The 21929-nt window shown below is 37.1% G+C and overlaps 1 protein-coding gene across 8 annotated transcripts in view; it reads left to right on the top strand.

The window, feature by feature from the left end:
- The window catches only part of ZBBX (zinc finger B-box domain containing), a 124966-nt gene that overhangs the window by 26145 nt on the left and 76892 nt on the right, over positions 1 to 21929 (top strand). For all 8 annotated transcript variants that reach the window (XM_070792218.1, XM_070792223.1, XM_070792221.1 and 5 more), the window contains one exon: positions 5978 to 6073. In XM_070792218.1, the coding sequence (XP_070648319.1) occupies positions 5978 to 6073 (96 nt within the window). The remainder of the gene's footprint in view (positions 1 to 5977; positions 6074 to 21929) is intronic.

Raw genomic sequence — 21929 nt, forward strand, 5'->3', positions numbered from 1 at the left:
ATTGAATGACTAAGCACAACACACAAGCATACACATTTCTTTAAAACGTTTCTGTTATTGAAAACCTTGTTATCATTGAAGCTAACTGAAAGAAAGATATCCAATATCTTTTGCAATTAAAATATCACACACACTTTGGAAGCAGTTTTTTCTCCAAAGAATGTAATGGTTATAACTAATATTTGTGGGTTACTATAACTAATATTTATTATATTTTCAGAGAATTTAGCTGTAATCACTTCTGATTTAAGATTGTATTACTGGCCTTATTTCATGGCAATTTTAACTGAACTCAGATTTAGAATTCTTTCTAGTAAAGAGCTAATAATACTAAATGTAAAACCCTGGCTCTTGGTATAATGCTGTTACTATTATATAGTATATATATATATATATATATATATATCTATTATATAATACTTCTTTTCTTCTTACTGATGTAATGGTGGACAACAATTTGAGGAATTTTAGAAAGTTATACCTACCCAGAAATGTTTAGAAAATATAAGCAAGTGCTAATATTCCTGAAGCTTGAGATATGAAAGCTAAAAGGGACTTAAGGGCAGAACTGAATTGTTTGAATCCACTGTTCATGATCTGAAAATCATTTGGCATAGGAGCTATGAGTCAATATTTCTTATGACTCCTTTTCTATGTTGAACAGTGTATAAATACCATGGAATTTGAAAAAAATGGCACATGTAGATAAGACTTGACTTGGAAATAAAAACTGTTTTTCCAGGGAGAAGGAAAAGCAAGCAAAGGACATTCCAGACAGTATAAATGGCACCTGCTTTGGCTGGAAAGCAGAGAGTGACAGTATACAGTGATTACAAAGCTGATCTGCCTGAAAACTGTTGTAAATAGAAGCCAGGATTTAGGCTCTAACTTAAGAAAGGATATTGTTTGATTTTAAATGAAAATAACATCCCATCATGCTTTTTAAAGCACAATGCTATTTTTTTTTAAAAAATTTCAAGCTTGGCAAATGTAATGAACTCTGTAGTGTTGAATTCTAAGGTTACCTTGTGTTCTTAGCTTCCATCATTCTAGATGGTCATGGTGATTGGATAATCAGAGTCAACCTCTCTATATCTTATGGCATGACCTTCATCAGGGAAGATTGTATAGGGATGGAAGGTAGGGATTAAGAGCTTGCCTTTTGGAGGTTGGCATTTCAACTTTACCTGTTGTTAGCTCTGTGACCTTTAGCAAATGACTTAATTCTTTTATATTTCTGTTTTCTCATTTGTAAAATGGGATAAAACGGATAACAGTAGTCTAGATCTCAGAGTTATTGAAGATAATGGTTAATGCATGTGAAGTTTTTAGCATTGTGCCTAGCACATTAAGAGAAGGTACTAAATTGTATGCCTTTTTTTTGGCACATTTTATATGTGTTGTCTTCATATATATTGGTAGTAAAAATAAACTCCTCAATTTGCAGATGTCTTATTTTGAAAATAAATTCCAGAGGCTTTTGGCTGTTTCTTTATGGCAAAAGGGAAATGGATAGTTGAAAATTACTTATTTGGCAAATGTGGATAATTTAATTAAACTCGGATTCTGAAGTCATAGCATAACTGACCCAGCCTTCATCAAATTAAAAAGTGATATGCTAGAACTGCACTTGGGTATTCCATCATTGACGAATCATCTGTGGTGGAATGAAGTCCTTATCTGTGTTTTTGCCAGCTATACAAACTGCCTAAAAAGATTTTCCAGTTGTTGGTCATTTTCTCCCATTTTTAAATCCATTGTGGATTTAAATTCATTATTTTAAATCCATTTTTTAAAATCCAAATATGCTTGTATAACAAAATATATAAGCTTGCTATGTGACTCTAGCTTTGATCTTCCAGTACAATATCCCTTTGGTTACTTTCATTAAAAATCTATTGTTAGCAAATATTTGGCCTAGAATTATATGCTCAAGGCTTCCCTTGTGGCTCAGATGGTAAAGAGTCTGCCTGCAATGCAGGAGACCCCGGTTTGATCCCTGAGTTGGGAAGATCCCCAAAGAAGGAAATGACAACCCACTCCAGTACTCTTGCCTAGAAAATCCCATGGATGGAGGAGCCTGGCAGGCTACAGTCCATGGGGTCGCAAAGAGTTGGACATGACTGAGCAACTTCACTTTCACTATATGCTCAGACTGACACTCAGTCGTCTATTGTAAAAATGGTGCCCAATATTTATGAGACATTAATTAAAATATCAGCTGGTATGTTGTAGAATACATTTTGAAACCATTAATACAATACTACTTCCATATGTGTATGTGAAATTATAGCTTTTAATTTGGTACTTAAAAATTATGGATTTAGTTGTATCTTCATTTATTTGAGACTATAGCTCTTGAAACAAGAATTGACAGGCTATAACCATTTCCTGTACCAGGGATAGTACTTATTTTTCTTCCACTAAAATTATAAATCCAATTTTGTGTAGCTATAATCACACTTGACAAATGCACTTGAATTTTGATAAATACGAGACCATGCCATCATTTGACATATTGGATTTATTTTATTGCAGATTTTATCAAGGTTTTCCCATAAATGATTAGTACTGCAATCAATGGTCAATGATTAATCATTAGTAATGTGGGTATGGGTAAGAGTTTAAGTTTTGAGTCAGACCCTGGGGTTGAAATCCTGGCTCCACTAGCTATATGATTGGACAAATTCTCAATCATTATGTTCCTTTGTTGCCTCATCTTCACAATGGAGGTACAATGGTCATGACAACCTTATGGGGTTCTTGTGAGAATTAAATGAGATGGAACACATGAAGCCCTTAGAACAATGAGTAAGTGCTCCCCAAATGCTGTGAATATTGTTATTTGATTTGACTCTTCCTTTTTAGTTTCATTTTAGTTACAAAAAATTAGTTACTCTTTTAACATTTTTTGGGTAGTTTTCCTAACCATTTCATGTTTAATAAACATGGCTACATTATTGTAGGTAACTGCATCATCATATGGGAATTTGCAATACAATTTTAAAAAATTAATGGACTCCTTTTGAGTTTTATTTTACTTATTTTTCATTGAGGTATAGTTGATTTACAATGTTGTGTTAGTTTCAGGTATACAGCAAAGTGATTCAGTTAAATATATATATATATATATATATATATATATATATATATATATATATATATATATATCGGATCAGATCAGTCGCTCAGTTGTGTCTGACTCTTTGCCACCCCATGAATCGCAGCGTGCCAGGCCTCCCTGTCCATCACCAACTCCCGGAGTTCACTCAGACTCACGTCCATCGAGTCAGTGATGCCATCCAGCCATCTCATCCTCTGTCGTCCCCTTCTCCTCTTGCCCCCAATCCCTCCCAGCATCAGAATCTTTTCCAATGAGTCAAGTCTTCGCATGAGGTGGCCAAAGTACTGGAGTTTCAGCTTTAGCATCATTCCTTCCAAAGAAATCCCAGGGTGATCTCCTTCAGAATGGACTGGTTGGATCTCCTTGCAGTCCAAGGGACTCTCAAGAGTCTTCTCCAACACCACAGTTCAAAAGCATCAATTCTTCAGCGCTCAGCCTTCTTCACAGTCCAACTATCACATCCATACATGACCACAGGAAAAACCATAGCCTTGACTAGACGAACCTTTGTTGGCAAAGTAGTGTCTCTGCTTTTGAATATGCTATCTAGGTTGGTCATAACTTTCCTTCCAAGGAGTAAGCGTCTTTTAATGTCATGGCTGCAGTATCCATCTGTAGTGATTTTGGAGCCCAAAAAGAATAAAGTCTGACACTGTTTCCACTGTTTCCCCATCTATTTCCCATGAAGTGATGAGACCGGATGCCATGATTGTCGTTTTCCGAATGTTGAGCTTTAAGCCAACTTTTTCACTCTCCACTTTCACTTTCATCAAGAGGCTTTTGAGTTCCTCTTCACTTTCTGCCATAAGGGTGGTGTCATCTGCATATCTGAGGTTATTGATATTTCTCCCTGCAATCTTGATGCCAGCTTGTGTTTCTTCCAGCCCAGCATTTCTCATGATGTACTCTGCATATAAGTTAAATAAACAGGGTGACAATATACAGCCTTGACATACTCCTTTTCCTATTTGGAACCAGTCTGTTGTTCCATGTCCAGTTCTAACTGTTGCTTCCTGACCTGCATACAAATCTCCCAAGAGGCAGATCAGGTGGTCTGGTATTCCCATCTCTCAGAATTTTCCACAGTTTATTGTGATCCACACAGTCAAAGGCTTTGGCGTAGTCAATAAAGCAGAAATAGATGCTTTTCTGGAACTCTCTTGCTTTTTCCATGATCCAGCGGATGTTGGCAATTTGATCTCTGGTTCCTCTGCCTTTTCTAAAACCAGCTTGAACATCAGGAAGTTCACGGTTCACATATTGCTGAAGCCTGGCTTGGAGAATTTTGAGCATTACTTTACTAGCATGTGAGATGAGTGCAATTGTGCGGTAGTTTGAGCATTCTTTGGCATTGCCTTTCTTTGGGATTGGAATGAAAACTGACCTTTTCCAGTCATATATGTGTATATATATATATATATTTTCAGATTCTTTCCCTTTATAGGTTATTAAAAATACTGAGTATAATTCTCTGTCTATACAGTAGGTCCTTGTTGGCTATCTATTTTATATATGGCAGTGTGTATCTGTTAGTACCAAGCTCCTAATTTAACCTCTCACCTTCTTCTAAGTTTAGTCTACTTTTTTTCATCTGTACACTCTAACCCCTTTTTACTCACTGTGTGGTCTGTATCCAACAGCTGGTGGACATCACCTGGGAGCTTGGTAGAATGCAGGATCTCAATCCCATTCAGACTTCCCAAACCAGAGTGTGCACTGTAGCTAATTCCCAGGAGATTCATATACATGGTGCAGTTTGAGAAGCATCATTGCTGAATTGCACATCAGGCTACCGCTGAACCGAATGAGGCAGAAGACCCTGACCTGTCACTCCCCAGTCTGCTCCAGCTGCTTTATGCTTATTGTACCCTAATACAATGAGAGAAGAAGGAGGGGAGAAGATTGGTGGGCATCCTAAAGGGGGAGGAAATGAAAGAAAGCTGACGGGAATGTGAGCTTCTTGACACAGGCTTCCTGACTATCTCCAAGTCTCGTGCTTTCTCATTTGTGCTATCAGTTATTCCCAACCTAGGCCAAACTCAAGGAAATGAGGGCTATTAGCCATTTGCACTGTTTTTTTATCATACTGTAAGAGGTGTCGGGGTGCCTGTACATCTACACAGTAGTAATTACTCTTGCAGTAAAAATTTCATTTTCTTTCTTCACTTTCACCCTTGCTCAGCACCATCATAAGTAGAAGTATATCACATTTTCCGACTTGTCCACAAATTTAAAAAATTACATTTTAACAGCATATAGCATTTGCTAGACAAATACACATTTGTGCATAAACATTTCATCAGGCATAAGCATTGCTGACATGTTTTTTCTTGTACTTTTTTTTTTTTCCTTTGAGGAATCTTCTAAGTATGCTTTTAAAAATCACATTTTGAGAATCACCAGTGAAGCAGTGCCATTCAAAGAAGTCTGTGGGGATTTTTGGAGACAAATTATATATGCATCCTTTGAAACAAATTATGTCATGTAAATCCATACAGAAAGATAAAAGAACTCATAATGAAGTAGTTTTGACTCAGAGATAACACTTAATTTTTACCAGGTTAAGAAATTTGATCTGAGGTTGCTGGGTTTTAAAAATTGCACATATGTACATGCAACTAGCACAGAAGCCTACTTGCAGCTGTTATATTTATTTTGTCATGAGAATAGTTAAAGTTTTCAAGTTAATTTTTCTCAATTACAACTTAACTGGCACAAATGTCCTATTTCCTTGGGATTTTCAATTTCTTGGTGTGTAGTTGGAGAAATAAAGATGATAGCAATGAGTTCTTTACACATATGTTTTTTCAAAGTCATATTTTATGAGACTATGATTTTTCAATATTTTTTAAGGTATGCCTTGAATGTGGAGAAGATTATTGTTCAGGATGCTTTGCTAAAATCCACCAGAAGGGGGCACTAAAACTCCACAGAACAACTCTTTTGCAGGTATGACATCTTAAAATGCTCTACTTGTAGTGTGTTTATAAAATGTTTCACCAGGAAGACATTTAAGACCTGTTTAATTATCTAGAATTTAGGATGATTTGCATTAATTTCTAAAATTCTATTATGTACAGTCTTTACATGTAACTTAAAATTACTTGACAATGGTAATCTGGATTTTATTTTGCTGTTTAAACTCTTCTTTAATATAGCTCCTGAAACACTTAGCTTGATTAGAATTTTTACGTTAGGCATTCTAACTGTGAACTTGACATTTAAAACTTAGACAATATTTTTTTCTATTGTGGTTTCAAATGAACATATGATTTAAGTATTATTCCTATCTAGTTTATAAATAGAAATCTCTTGCTTTCTTCTCATGTTTATTTAAAAAAATAGTCTTTTATTTGTCTTCCTTCATTGTTGTTTAAATAAGTTTATTTCTCATGTTTCTACTTTTCCTCTTACATATCACCAGCGTTTATTATCCTCGTGTAATCTTTTTTTTTTTTAATGCTTAAACTCAAACCCTGTCAGATGGCTTTAAGTTTCTAATACTTAAACAATAAATATGGCTAAATATAGACTAAACATTTTATGCCAGATACATTTGATGATGCACTGGTTTGTCAGATTTCACTTATTGTACAGAGTCAGTGCGAGGCAGTGACCCTATAAGATGAGTACTACTAGGATCCTGCTCCTAAGGACCTGGAGGTAAAAGTGAGAACCCAGGACCTTGGGGTTAAGGGATTTAATATTATCCTGTATATTTTATGATTGTCTATATTTGGAAACATCACTGGTAGACTTCAATCATTACATGTTATTCAACATATATAAATATCAGTAGCTCTCACAGAGGCTGAAGACCTGAGTCATAATGGGCACAAAGCATAACACTGACCTTCCTTTTATCAGTATTTACCAAAGTCAGTTACTTACTTACTTTTGAGTTTAGAGCCTTCTGGCAGAAGTGATGGAGGGAAAGCAAAAAGCCACTGTCTATTCCCCTGCCTCAGGAAGTATCATACCACTGGACAGTTATAGGAAATTAAAATGAATGTACATAAAAGTGAGTGTAATAGTTAATAGATAAATCATATAGAATTTAACTAAAGGCAGTCCACTGTGAGGGTAAGGAGTATAATCACCCCACTGTGAATTCACATTAGAATTTTCAATTCAGCGATTTATTCAGCATGTTTTCCTAATTGTCGGTCAGTAAATTTAGGCACTGTGCTAGCTGTACGAAGTATCAGTTCACTTCAGTTCAGTCCCCAGTCGTGTCCAACTCTTTGTGACCCTATGGACTGAAACCTGCCAGGCTCGTCTGTTCATGGGATTTTTCAGGCAAGAATACTGGACTGGGTTGCATTTTTCTCCTCCAGGGAATCTTCCTGACCCAGGAATCAAACCCCCATCTTGTCTCTGTGTCTCCTGCATTGGCAGGCAGATTCTTTACCACTAGCGCCACCTGGGAAGCCCTTCTTGCCTTTAATCAATTGTCCCATTGACTATCTGTCATTTTCTTACTTTTTCTCTACACTGTTTAGTTCTTTGATTTTTTATTTCCATCATTCTTCCCTGTGCATTAAGGTAATGTTTTTGATGCTGTTATATGTTGACCTGATGGTCATTGTTAAGCAGTGAGTATATATCTCTTTCTGCTTGGTGGTTTAGTCATATTAAACAGCCATAGTGTTTTTAGTTCTTTACCATCTTTGGTAAAAGTCATGAGACTCTTTTTGGTCATCTGTAATTCACATGCTATCGTACATCAACTGTATCTTAATTTAAAAATATACATATTGTGGAAACAAAAAGTAATGAGATTTTTTTCATTGACTGTTGAATTCATACCTAATCTGAGAATATATCTGAATATTAAGCAATACTATATGAAAAGCAAGCATTCTAGGCTAATGGCTGCTGTACTTTATATTATTTAACCTATGTTGGCATTTAAGAATGACCTGTTTTGAGTGTTGTAAACCATTTCAACCCCAGCCTACAGATCAGTGAGTCTTTACAAAATTCACAGTCAGTAGGGACCATTTTGTTCTGGCCTATCTTGTTTCATTTAAGAGATAAATCCCTAAAAAATATCGAAGGCAAACTATTACCATTTCCATGTTGAATAAAATAATTTCAAAGGGTCTGTCTTTTGATTTATGATTGATTTATACTTAGAAATGATTTCAGCACAAGTTTATTTATTTTTTACCTTCTCCAAACCTATGTGAAATAGTTAATTATCTGCAAAATAATGTGTAAATGCATAGAGTTTCTGAGGATGAAAATTCTACTTCTATATTTAGAATAAATTTTCAACAATAAAGGTTGAAATTAAAGATTTTTTCCACTGGGAAAGCCTCACATTGGTGAAAAATAAGGTCTTAATATATCAGGAATTTGTATTTCCTTTTAACAACAAAAGATCAAGCAGAAGAGAACAAGGTTAATTAGAAATAAAGGAAAATAGGGGGCAAAACAGATGAAAGGCATTCCATTTTGAACTATGACATGCACAAAGGGAGGCTGGATTGAGTAAATCATTACTATACTCTGGTATGTATATTTTAAAAATTGGAATGGAGATTTTCTTAACTGGAGGAGAAACCTTGGGAAGAGAGTTGGTTAGTAATGAGACAGGAGATAATTGAAGTAGAATTTCCATGTTTTCTAGTATGAAGCATTTATGTTCATCCTTTTTATCTACAAGATAAGGTATGCCTATATAAATATGGATTATAAATGGGAATATCTGTTCGTTTGAACATACTTACAGGAGAATAGTTACCAGGAAGAACCTCAGTTGTCATCAGAATACTATATGTTTTCTGACTTAGTGGTAGAGTGTTTTCTTTCATTTGACAATGACCAGTATCAGCTTTTAGATTCACACTATCATTATTTGTTAATGTTTAGAATAATACAGTATTTTTCGACCATAGCTAGTCATTTAGATAATAACATGGTTACTTACTTGATGATCTTAAGGTACCAATTTTAAATGCTATGTGCAGACATACTGTAGATGCTATGTTGTGACACCCAGATCCTCCTCTTTAGAACTGAGAAACTCACTTCCCTAACCTCCTGGAATGCTGTCTACAGGTAGATCATAGCAGAGTTTCTTCCCAGGAATTGTCTTTGCCTAAAGAAAACTGCTGAGCTTTTCTTGTGGCTCAACTTGTAAAGAATCCGCCTTCGATGAGGGAGACCTGGGTTTGATCCCTGGGTTGGGAAGATCCTCTGGAGAAGGAAAAGGCTACCCACTCCAGTATTCTGGCCTGGAGAATTCCATAGACTGTATAGTCCTTGGGGTCTCCAAGAGTTGGACATGACTGAGCGACTTTCACACAAAGAGAACCGCCACCTCCAAGTTTACACTCCATTTCTGGAGGCAGCCCATCCTCTGGTTAAATATCTGGTCTAGGTTAGGGCACAAATTCTCAGAAACCCATTGCCTCAATTGAGGACAACTCAGCTGGACTATTACAGCTCCTCTTTGGGGGCTAACAATTGCATCAAATTCAGCTTTCCTCTTTGCCCAGTTCTGCTATCTTCACTCTCCCACAGCCCACAGGTATTATTCTCAGAGCACACCCCAGTAGAAGTCAGGCAGGCAAATCTCAGAATTTGTTTCTTGGTGAACTGGAAATGTGACAGTATGTAATGTAGAGTCAGATTATAGATGATTGTTGGCCAATTTTAGAATGTATTGAAATTTTTGAAGGGCAATATATCACATCTCCTTCACTTTCCAGATTCTAAACCACTTGAGAAATAGGTATTAGAGTCAGAACGTATAAATCAAAATATCAGTTCTATTATTGATACAATCAGAATTAGTGGTTGTAGCACAGGTGTTCGGATAAATTCAGCTTACTGATGCTTCCTGAAATTTAGCTTTTTGTCCCTTCTCCCAGCCCTCATATTTTAGACATTTCCCTTTGGCAGGGCAGGCTCAGTCTCTAAGTCCTACTCTTTGTGACTCCATGGACTGTAGCCCACCTGGCTCTTGTGTCCATGGGATTCTTCAGGCAACATTACTGGAGTGGGTTGCCATTTCCTCCTCCAGGGGATCTTCTCCACCCAGGGATTGAACCTAGGTCTCTATTGGCAGCCGGATTCTTTACCACTGTGCCACCAGGGAAGGTGGCATTGCAGGATTCACCCAGAAAAAGCCCTTAGTGGAGATCTAGATTGGAAAACATCTTTCTCAGGGCAGGTAGCCCTTGGAGAAACCAGGATAGGCAGAGGTGAGCATGCTCTCTTTTTCTTCCCAAAGTCTCACAGACAAGAATAGAAATAGAAGGATGGGGAGCACATGTTCCCTCAAATTAAAGTCCAGGTAATGTCAATATCTTGACATTATATAGCAATATATACATTTGTTATTTATGACTATAGTTAGCACTATACAAAAGAAAAAAAATAAAATATTTAGAATATATATAAAAAACTATTAGCTCAGTTTTTCTTTTCTTTCTTAAATATGAATAATTCCATACAATTTTGAACTTCTGTCAAAGGATTTTTAAAACTGTTTTCCTATTGACCATTTTCTCCTCTATATCTTCTGTTAAATTTCAGATCTTCTAAGGAGAGGAACTATTTCTGTCTTGTTCATCATTATATTCTTAGTGCTTAACATCATAGCTGGCATGTAAAAATCACATTTTTGAATGAATGAAAGAAAACATGAATAAATCCTGATGGATACAATCAAGCTCATGAAATAATTTAAGACTACATTTTAAGTGGCACAGTTTCTTTTTCTCTGAATTTTGAAAACCAAAAATTGCATAATTAATTACATGGTACGTTAGTAAGCTATGTTGGTGAAGGGTTAAGAAAAGCCTTTCCTCTTGTGTCTGAGATTTGACTTTTAGTTACCTTTCTAGCTCTTCCCCCCACCCTATCCCCCGGGAAACAGATAAAAATCTTAATATCAACTATGTTTCTAGACCATATATTCATAGAATGACTCTGGGTTGGCAGATTGCCTCTAACAGGAGGGCTGTAGTTATTAATACCTGGGGTAAGCCACAGCTCTCCCAGTGCAGTGTGGGAAGCTCTGTTACTGAAGCCCCTGTGGGGCTTCAGAACCGTCAGAATGGGAGGTCTGTCCCTCACCTCTCTGAGTGATACTTCTGTGTGAGCTATTGCAAGACTCCCACCAAAAAATAACAGCTGATGCCATCTCATGGGCAAACTGTTGTTCCTGTCCTTAACCTTCTGAGCAGACTGTTGCCAAGAGTGGTTTGATGACAACCTGGTGAGTCTGAAAGTTTAATTTACTCAGGTAGACTCCAGGAAGGATGGTCAATTAAGTCTTTGATTAACTGAAATTTCAGAAAACGGAATGATGCTATACCCAAAAGATAAATAAAGGACACATATATAGACATCACTGACAAGAATTTTTTTTAAAAGTTTTTGTTAAGATGTAACTCACATACTCTACAACTCCATGTGAAGTTTGCGATTCAATGGATTTTAGTATATTCATGGATGTGTGGTCTTTGATGACTAGCTGCTCTTTAGGTTCTATCTATGTTGTGGCATGTATTAGTGCTTCACTTATTTATGGCCAAATAACATTCCATTGTATGGATATATCACATTTTGTTTATCCATTCATCATTTGATGGACATGTAGCTATTTCCACCTTTTGGCCATTATGAATAATGCTGCTGTGAATATTTATGCACAGGTTTTTATGGGGATATGTTTTAATTTCTCATTGCTATCTCTCTAGTATGGAATTTCTTGGTTGTAAGATAACTCTAATCTTTAATTGAGGAATGGCCAGAGAGTGACTGCTCCATTTTATACTCCTATCAACAGAGTATGGAGGTTCTGATTTCTCTATGCCCTAGCCAACACTTATATCTGACTTTTTGATTCTAGTAGCCTAATGGGCATGAAGTAGTATCTCACTGTGGTTTTCATTTGCATTTCCCCCAATTACTAATTATGTTGAACATCTTTTCATGTGCGATGGCACCCTACTCCAGTACTCTTGCCTGGAAAACCCCATGGACGGAGGAGCCTGGTAGGCTGCAGTCCATGGGGTCTCGAAGAGTCGGACACAACTGAGCGACTTCACTTTCACTTTTCACTTTCATGCATTGGAGAAGGAAATGGCAACCCACTCCAGTGTTCTTGCCTGGAGAATCCCAGGGACAGGGGAGCCTGGTGGGCTGCCGTCTATGGGGTCGCACAGAGTCAGACACAACTGAAGCGACAGCAGCAGCAGCAGCAGCAGCAGCATGGCCATTTTATATCTTCCTTGGAGAAATGTTCATAAGGATTTTGTGAAGACAGTTTCAGAATACAGGGCATGTTTTAAATATGGGTACATTTTAATACCCTCTACCTCAGTGAAGTTGTATCTGTGATGATGATGTTTTTAGATGCCATACTAAGAAAAGCAAGAGAAAGGGAAGAGACTAAATTTGAAAGGGGTGTGAAAAGTGAGAGTAAGACTTCTGCTATCACCAGTGAAGAATTGGAAGAACATGAGTGGTTTAGAGAGTATATTACAGAATAAAGTGACAGAGTAACAGATGCAGCAGAGAACAAAGAAGCAGTGCAAGGGTTTAATGCCGTGATGGCCCAAAGCCATCTCAAAGGGAAATGAGGGTGTTTCTATAATATTTAGGCTAAAAGAATCTGTAAGATAAAACTCATATATGCAAGCTCAGGAACTTACAAAAATATTGGGAGGATCAGATTAAATGACAACAAATATGAAAGTATCCTGTTCATAGGAGGTGCTCCATACATTCAGTTTTATTAGTCAGGATATAGTATTTAAAGAAATTCAATGTTAATTGTTAGAGCATCCAAATTTAGAACCTAGGAAACAAGGTATGTTAATGCTAATGAGTCAAAAGAGGGATAGTTTGAGGGACATTTTCAAAAGTATTAGAGTAATATATATCTTGGAAGACTTTTGTGGAAATACAGTGAGGTAAAATTTTAGAGAAATACAGACTTCCTCCATATCCAAACAGAGAATAATTAATCTCAATAATTAGAGGGGGCGGTAAAGAGCATTAATCTGAGAACCCATGACTTACCAATAGAATGTGACAAAGGTGGAGGGGTTTTGCAAACATAATTATGGTTCCAGATAAGTTGTTGTTGAGTTATAAAAAAAGAGCTGATTTTGGATGGACCTGACTTGGTCAGATGAAAGCCCTTAAAAGGGAAACTAAGGCCCTTCCTAAGTCAGAGAGATCCTCTTGTTGGCCTTGAAGAGAAACTTGCCCTGGAGTGAGAGGGTCTGGGAGAGGCCTCTCCCAGTGACAAAGTATGAGCAGCCTCTAGGAGCTACAGTAGCCAGCCAGAAAATGAAACTTCAGTTCTGTAGCCTCAGGAACTGAATTTTGCCAACAACCTTGTAAGCTCAGAAGAGAACCCTAGACTCAGGAAGGAATGTGTCCTGGCCCACACCTTGACTGCTCTCTTCTGAGACCCTGAGCAGAGCATGTAGTTAAGCTGGACTTAGACTCTGACCCATGGAACCCATGAGATAATAAATGTGTGTTGTTTTTAAAAAATCATTAGTCTAATCATATGTCTGAACCTTTAGCCAATCACAATGATGCTGATTATTTGAGGAGTCTTTATAATTTGCAAGTACTACTTATATTGTCTTAGTTTTTTCATGGAGTCTGATAAATTTTACAATAATTTTTTAATTTTTACTCTATTTTATGTTCATTTGTATTTATAAGATAAAAATCATCAGTTGTGAGGTAACAGTATTACTATGTATAATAAAACAAGTGGACAATTATTGATTGTTATTTATTGGTGAGTTTATTCTGATATGCCTAAGTGTGTTAGTTGCTAGGTCATGTCTGACTCCTTGTGACCCCATGGACTGTAGTATGCCTAAAAATCTGTTTTTCAAAGTATTGCATATTAAATCACTTTTTCTTCATGTATCTCAAATATGCATAATTGCTGAAAGCAGCTAAGTCATCTGGATGCATTGTACACGTAATATTAGTTGAAAACAATAGTACTTGCTAAGATAATTAATATAGTGCATAATTATATGGCATTGAAACTGCAAATAGAAAGCAGATTGCAGGTGTGACTTTCCTACGTTGTTTTCTTGTTGCTATTCTGGCTCTTTTAAGATTGCTCTCTAAATAGAATTTTTAATGTTGCAATAAAATTTGAAAGGCTGAGATCACATTTTGTTATTTTTTTTTAAGTGTCAAGTGATTTAAATTTTTGAAAATATATTATCTTTTGTGCTATTACGTTTATATGCTATATTGTCTTATTTTTAAATAGTTTAACTGCATTTAGTATTTTATTTCATTATTCTCACACTTTATTATAGTACTAAATATTGAGTCCAGATTACTTTTATTTGACATTTACTGTCTACTGAATAGTAAATTGCATTTATAATCAGAGGCGTGTATCCAGGTGCTTGCTTATTTTTTATTATGTCTTTATGTGTCAAGGAGGAATAATAATACATAAATCTTTGATTAATAAAACCTATAGTTTCCATTAGACCTTTACAGGAAAGGAAAATCTAAGGGTTTTTTAAGTTCTGCTTAAAGTTATACCGAAAGAGTGCTAGAATAAGCAATAAACTTCAGTCACATGAATGTCACACTTTCAGGATTTGATTCCTATCTAGCTTGCACTAAGTAGTTCTTTATACCACTGACATTTTTGTACTACTCATGCAAATTCCATATCTGTTTTTAGAAATATGATGAGCAGTGGATTTGAAACATGATTCTGTTGTGAGTCCCTCTGCTGCAGTTTTCTTTCATCCTACAAATAATTTACTTTTCTCCTACATATATTTCTACATATATTTATATGGGGACTTTTATTCAAACTCTGTTCTTCTTTCTGGTGTCTGCTAAATGGAAATTCCTTTCCTTGTTTCTTTACCTTTTAGCTGGCCTGAAGTTGACCCTTTTCTCTCTTTCTTTTGATCCTAACAGTAGATGAAAACTTTGCTCAAGCCATTTATTTAGGTATCTTTTATTTCAAGTTTCATAGAAAATTCAGAACTGACCCTATGGCAAAGCCTATTTTTAGGAGAAGACTCTTGAGAGTCCCTTGGACTGCAAGGAGATCCAACCAGTCCATTTTGAAGGAGATCAGCCCTGGGATTTCTTTGGAAGGAATGATGCTAAAGCTGAAACTCCAGTACTTTGAACACCTCATGCGAAGAGTTGACTCATTGGAAAAGACTCTGATGCTGGGAGGGATTGGGGGCAGGAGGAGAAGGGGACGACAGAGGATGAGATGACTGGATGGCATCACTGACTCGATGGACATGAGTCCGAGTGAACTCCGGGAGTTGGTGATGGACAGGGAGGCCTGGTGTGCTGTGATTCATGGGGTCGCAAAGAGTCAGACACGACTGAGCGACTGAACTGCACTAAACTGAAGACTACCTGTAAAGATGGATTCATTAAAATAACAGTTTTCCCTAAGAAAAGAGTATATATTTTAATTGAAAAGACTGGGAGATAAATTTCATCTTGATCTTGGAAAAACAGCAACAGGGTCTTTGTTCCCTGCCCAGGAATTGAATCTGGGTAACCTGAATGAAAACTCGGAATCTTGGCCACTAGACCACGACGGGCTAGAGGCTGGAAGCAAAGTTCCCCTGGCTCTTCTTGCCCTGTTTGAAAAACGAATTTCTCAAGGAGGCAAAAACTGTAAAAACAGGCACAAAGTTTATTACTAGAGACACAGCACAACATGGGGGGAGCTCACAGAGAAAGACTGTTTATTTAGGACAGAAGCAAGGCAGAAATAACACCACAGGAGAGAAAGGGTGTGGGCATCTTTCCTAATGAGGAGAAGTGTAGTAAAGAAGCAGTTAGATCATTGATACAGGGCAGTTCTTCTGGGTCTTTGCTTACCTTTGGCCAGTTATCTGCATTCTCTTCTCACATCTGACCTGCTCTAGGACATGCCCCAACATGAAAAAGTGAAAGTGAAAATGTTAGTCACTCAGTTGTGTCTGACTCTTTGTGATCCCATGGACTGTAACCTACCAGGCTCCTCTGTCCCACAGGATTCTCCAGGCAAGAATACCGGAGTGGGTTGCCATTCCCTTCTCCAGGGATCTTCCCAACTCAGGGATCTTCCCAACTCAGGGATCAAACCCGGGTCTCCCACATTGCAGGAAGATTCTTAGGACACTCCCCAACATGAGTGCGTGTCTTTTTGCCAACATGGATTCCAGCATAGAGGGTAGTGGAGGTTTGACAGCACCTATTATGGGTTGGTGCCTCCTCCCTTTTGACCCCCAAGGAACCTTTCTACACAGATGCAGTCCAGGAGGTCTCTTTGACCTCAGGAGTGGTTGTCTTATCTCTTTACTTCAGCAGCTCGCAGCTCCTGTCAGTAACTTGGTCCTTAAAGTGTCTAGCAAAATCAAAGCTCCAATTTTCCTCTGTTTGACAAACAGCAGCTGTTTAGCCCAGGGGCCCATTTACCATCTACCTCAAACTTTTTCATTCCTGTTTAATGGTTAGGATGTTCATAATTATGCATTTTTTATAAATAATTTTTACTTTGCAAAGATATTTTTACTAGGTGGAAATTTAATGGGCTTGTTGCATCTTATTATTGATACATGATAATTTGAGAAAATTTATCTGCTTGATGTGGTTAGTAGTCCTTCTTTTTTACGTAGCTCCTGACTCAGAGAGGTTTAGTCTGGTTTGATAGTGTTGATTTTAGATAACAGGATCCTTATACTATCATGATGCACTGTATTTAATGTAATATATAAATATAAATATGCTAGCCACATTAATCTGTGGAGGAGATTTCTTTGGGTAAATATACCTTGAGCAAATATTTTGATGATTTTTAATAAAAAGTATATTTTACTCTAAAGCATAATTCTTCAGTGTACATGTATTACTGCCATAACACAATATATGATTTCTTTTTTTTATTATTTTATGTTTAAACTTTACATAATTGTATTAGTTTTGCCAAATATCAAAATGAATCCGCCACAGGTATACATGTGTTCCCCATCCTGAACCCTCCTCCCTCCTCCCTCCCCATACCCTCCCTCTGGGTCATCCCAGTGCACCAGCCCCAGGCATCCAGTATCGTGCATCGAACCTGGACTGGCATCTCGTTTCATACATGATATTTTACATGTTTCAATGCCATTCTCCCAAATCTTCCCACCCTCTCCCTCTCCCACAGAGTCCATAAGACTGTTCTATACATCAGTGTCTCTTTTCCTGTCTCGTACACAGGGTTATTGTTACCATCTTTCTAAATTCCATATATATGCGTTAGTATACTGTATTGGTGTTTTTCCTTCTGGCTTACTTCACTCTGTATAATAGGCTCCAGTTTCATCCACCTCATTAGGACTGATTCAAATGTATTCTTTTTAATGGCTGAGTAATACTCCATTGTGTATATGTACCACTGCTTTCTTATCCATTCATCTGCTGATGGACATCTAGGTTGCTTCCATGTCCTGGCTATTATAAACAGTGCTGCAATGAACATTGGGGTACACGTGTCTCTTTCCCTTCTGGTTTCCTCAGTGTGTATGCCCAGCAATGGGATTGCTGGATCATAAGGCAGTTCTATTTCCAGTTTTTTAAGGAATCTCCACACTGTTTTCCATAGTGGCTGAACTAGTTTGCATTCCCACCAACAGTGTAAGAGGGTTCCCTTTTCTCCACACCCTCTCCAGCATTTATTACTTGTAGACTTTGGATCGCAGCCATTCTGACTGGCGTGAAATGGTACCTCATAGTGGTTTTGATTTGCATTTCTCTGATAATGAGTGATGTTGAGCATCTTTTCATGTGTTTGTTAGCCATCTGTATGTCTTCTTTGGAGAAATGTCTATTTAGTTCTTTGGCCCATTTTTTTGCCATTCTGGATAATCCCCTACCTAACAGGGCTCCACATATAATTAGATTTAGGGAAAGGCCATTCAAATTCTATGAGACTCTGTAATCAAAGCCCTAACAAAAACAGTAAACTCTCCATATAAAACCACTGATGCATGGACCTTGAAGACTTTTGCTTCTTTTTCTGTGATACAGGTCCTGGTAGCAATTCACATCTAATGTCATCATTTTGCTTAAATGAAAACTCTGAATCAAACTGTTGTCTCCTTTATTAATCCATTATTTAAAATCAGAGAGTATCTTTATAACATCTTTACCTGATCAATTGTGTCTGACTCTTTGCTACGCCATGGACTGTAGCCTGCATGGAATTCTCCAGGCAAGAATACCAGAGTGGGTTGCCATTCCCTTCTTCAGTGAATCTTCCTGACCCAGGGATCAAACCCAGGTCATCCTGCATTGCGGGCAGATTCTTTAATGTCTGAAAGTGAAAGTGAAATGAAAGTCGCTCAGTCTTGTCTGACTCTTTGCGACACCATGGTCCAAACAGTCCATGGAATTCTCCAGGCCGGAATACTAGAGTGGGGAGCCTTTCCCTTCTCCAGGGGATCTTCCCAACCCAATGATCGAACCCAGGTCTCCCAACTGCAGGTGGATTCTTTGCCAGTTGAGCCACAAGGGAAGCTCATTTCAGAAGATACTGTCTGAAAGTATCTTTATAACTTCTTTATCTGCACTCACATTCTTTCCAGATAGCTTAACTTAGTGGAATGTATGGTCATTAAAGTCATTAAAATAGTCTGTATTCCCACTGTGGGGGGAGGTATTTTTATAGATTTTCAGCTTTTTCCTAAGGTCTTTATATATTGTTTAGATTTTGGCTTTAATTGTGAGACAGCTTGCCCCTGATTACTTCAAAACAGTAATGTTGCTGGAAAGGAAAACTTAAGAATCAATACAACTCCACAGTTATATTGACATCATTCCCCTATTTACCAATTGCATATGAGGTAATTCACATCAAAGAAACCAGAACAGACTGTACTTTTGAAAAATATTCTCAATGTGGGAGAAACATGTTTTCTCAAAAAGTAAGGCCAATAAAACCAATATGCATACACATATTCCCTTAAAAAATTCCATTAGTGCATAATTGGATCTTCCTGAAGTGATTTTTATAATTAAAAGCTATCTGAATTCCAACTGTGTTCAACAATCCTTGTAACCAGTGAATCCATAATGTTTTATTGGGTTCTGTGCATTTGGAACACGTGTTTTCCCCCTGTGTTTCTGCATATGTGTATACTTCTGTCTCTACCTCTATTTTTTGCTTCTATTGTGCTGTACTCAGTTGCTCATTCGTGTCTGACTCTTCTGACTCCCTGGACTGTAGCCTGCCAGACTTTTCTGTCCATGGAATTTTCCAGGCAAGAATACTGGAGTGGGTTGCCATACCCTCCTCCAGGGGATCTTCCTGATGCAGAGATCGAACCCGCCTCTCTTGCATCTCCTGCACTGGCAGGCAGATTCTTTACCTCTGCGCCACCTAGAATACAAATGACATAACATCTCTTCTGCAGCTATTAGAGTTTTCGTTTTTAATACAAGGCTGTGGTTGCAGTAAATCTCTTCTAAAATTTTGGAACTGGAAAATCAATGAAAGTTAGCACCATGAAAAGAGAAATTTGAACATTTTTTTTCAAACTTAGAAAGTAACATAGATCGAAACCATGTGTGAAATTCATTGACCTGGAACTTCTGGATCATATAAAGAGGCCTGGCTATGTCAACATGATCATTAATATTTATTGCTGGAGAGATGATGCTGGTAGTTAGAGTTCTGAAGCACTGACACTACATAAAGTATATCATTTTTCTAACTAAACTAAAACTTTTACTCTTGTACCTTAACTTCTATAAGGTGCCATCCATTCTAAAATGCTGTAAAATATCAGCCCTCTTTACTTTGATTAATGATACATTGTCAGAGTGATAAATTCTTCTAGAGTGTAATTTGAAAGATAATATCATTCTCAGGAGAAAAAAAAAGTTCAAGTAAGAATTTAGAACAGTTACCAGATGAAATCCTTACCATCATGGAGTGTAGCGAAGGATGTGGGGGAATCTGGAAATGCTGGCAGTAAATCACATTCTTTGGCTTTAGTTTAAGCTTCCATCTTAAAGTGAGATATATGATTTACTATGTGTCCTGAAGGCTGTTTTAGTCTGATTTTTTTTTTAACATTTTTAGTATGTGGAGAAGTTGCACAGATAAATTTATTCAATTTCAGTCTCCTCTGCCTCCTGTTGCTGCCTATTAGTACTACTGTAGGTAAATTTCCATATTTAAAAGATGGAAATACAATTATCTTTGAGTTTTAAAATGTGAAAAGACCTTAATAGATATCTGATAGCATTATGACACTTGATATTATAGTTATCTATTTTAAATATTTTATAATAGTAACCTTTACATTCTTATTCATTGGTTACTTATTACATAAAATGATAGTTGTCATGTTGTTAAATGGAAGATAATGTGTTTTGTGTTGCAAATCTAGATATATCCTTGTAAGCAGAGACAAAAGGCTGCAGGATATATGTGTGTTCTCAGTTGCTCAGTTGTGTCCAACTCTTTGAGGCCCTATGGGTTGTAGCCTGCCAGGTTCCTCTGACCATGGGTTTCTCCAGCCAAAAATACTAGAGTGGGTTGTCATTTCCTTCTCTAGCAGATCTTCTCAACCCAGGGATCAAACCCAGGTCTCCTACATTGCAGGTGGATTCTTTACCACTGAGGCAGTCAGTGATGCTCTCAATGATTGCAAAACCCCAAAACACCTCCCATGTTTCCAAATCTCCTTGCCTCAGTTGGGAAGCACTGGTCTTTGTATTAGTTAGGTCTCTTTACACTAGCTTGGGCAGAAAAGAATTTTTTATTGTTGCTAATGACCTCACAGATGTCTTATTATGTGGGAGTAGGGGTGATGTAGCTGAGTCATGATAAGAACCAAAGCTGATATTTTAAATTGCTGAAGGCTCAGGCAAACTCCTTCTTCCACCTTTATTATTTTTTCTTGTGTGTCTTCTCTAACTTTTAATTGTAATTAGCAAATTACAAAGATACATAATTGAGGATCAGTGACAGGGAGAACAATGTTGCTTTCTTGATTTTTAGATCTAAATCTTGATGAGCTCAACCTGGTGCTCATTTCTTGTCCAATGAACCATGGCCCAGAGGGCAGAAATATGTTGAGTGATTGTAACCTCCTTGCTGGGACTGGTGATGATGAGCACTGCTATGGGTCAGGAAGAAATTGTGATAGAAGGGGACATGACAAGAGATTGAGCATTCACCCTAACGCAAATCTCTGATGTAGTCAGCCTAGTGAAAAAAGAAGCTTCCTGTCTGTTGATTTATTTTTTAGTCCAAATTCCATTTATTGAAATTTAATTTACAAGCTATGAAATTCACATTGTAATGCACAGTTTAATGGTTTTTAAAGTAAATTTACAAGTCTGTGTAATAATCACCACAATTGAGTTTTAGAAAATTTCCGTCACACCAAAAATTTCCTCGTTTTTTTTTTTTTGCAACCAACTCTTGCTACCACTTCTTGTCCCTGGCAACCACTGGTCTGTTTTTTGTTGCTTTAGATTTGTCTTTACTATAAATTTCATAGAAATGGAATCATTCCTATGCAGTCTTTTGTGTCTGATTTCTTTCACTTAGCATAAGATTTCCGAGGTTCTTTGGCAGGGTAACGTGTTCATTGTAATGGTTTATTGCATTCTGACTCTGAATGATATTCCATTGTATGGATGTATCATATTTTCTTACTGCAGTCATCAATTGAGGGGCATAGATATTTTAAAGACTTTTGGCTGTTAGAATAACGATGATAGGGATATTTGTGTACAGGTCTTTGCACAGACTTGTATTTTTATT

This window comes from Bos indicus, chromosome 1 (assembly GCF_029378745.1).
Source record: "Bos indicus isolate NIAB-ARS_2022 breed Sahiwal x Tharparkar chromosome 1, NIAB-ARS_B.indTharparkar_mat_pri_1.0, whole genome shotgun sequence".
NCBI classification, from domain to species: Eukaryota; Metazoa; Chordata; class Mammalia; order Artiodactyla; family Bovidae; genus Bos; species Bos indicus.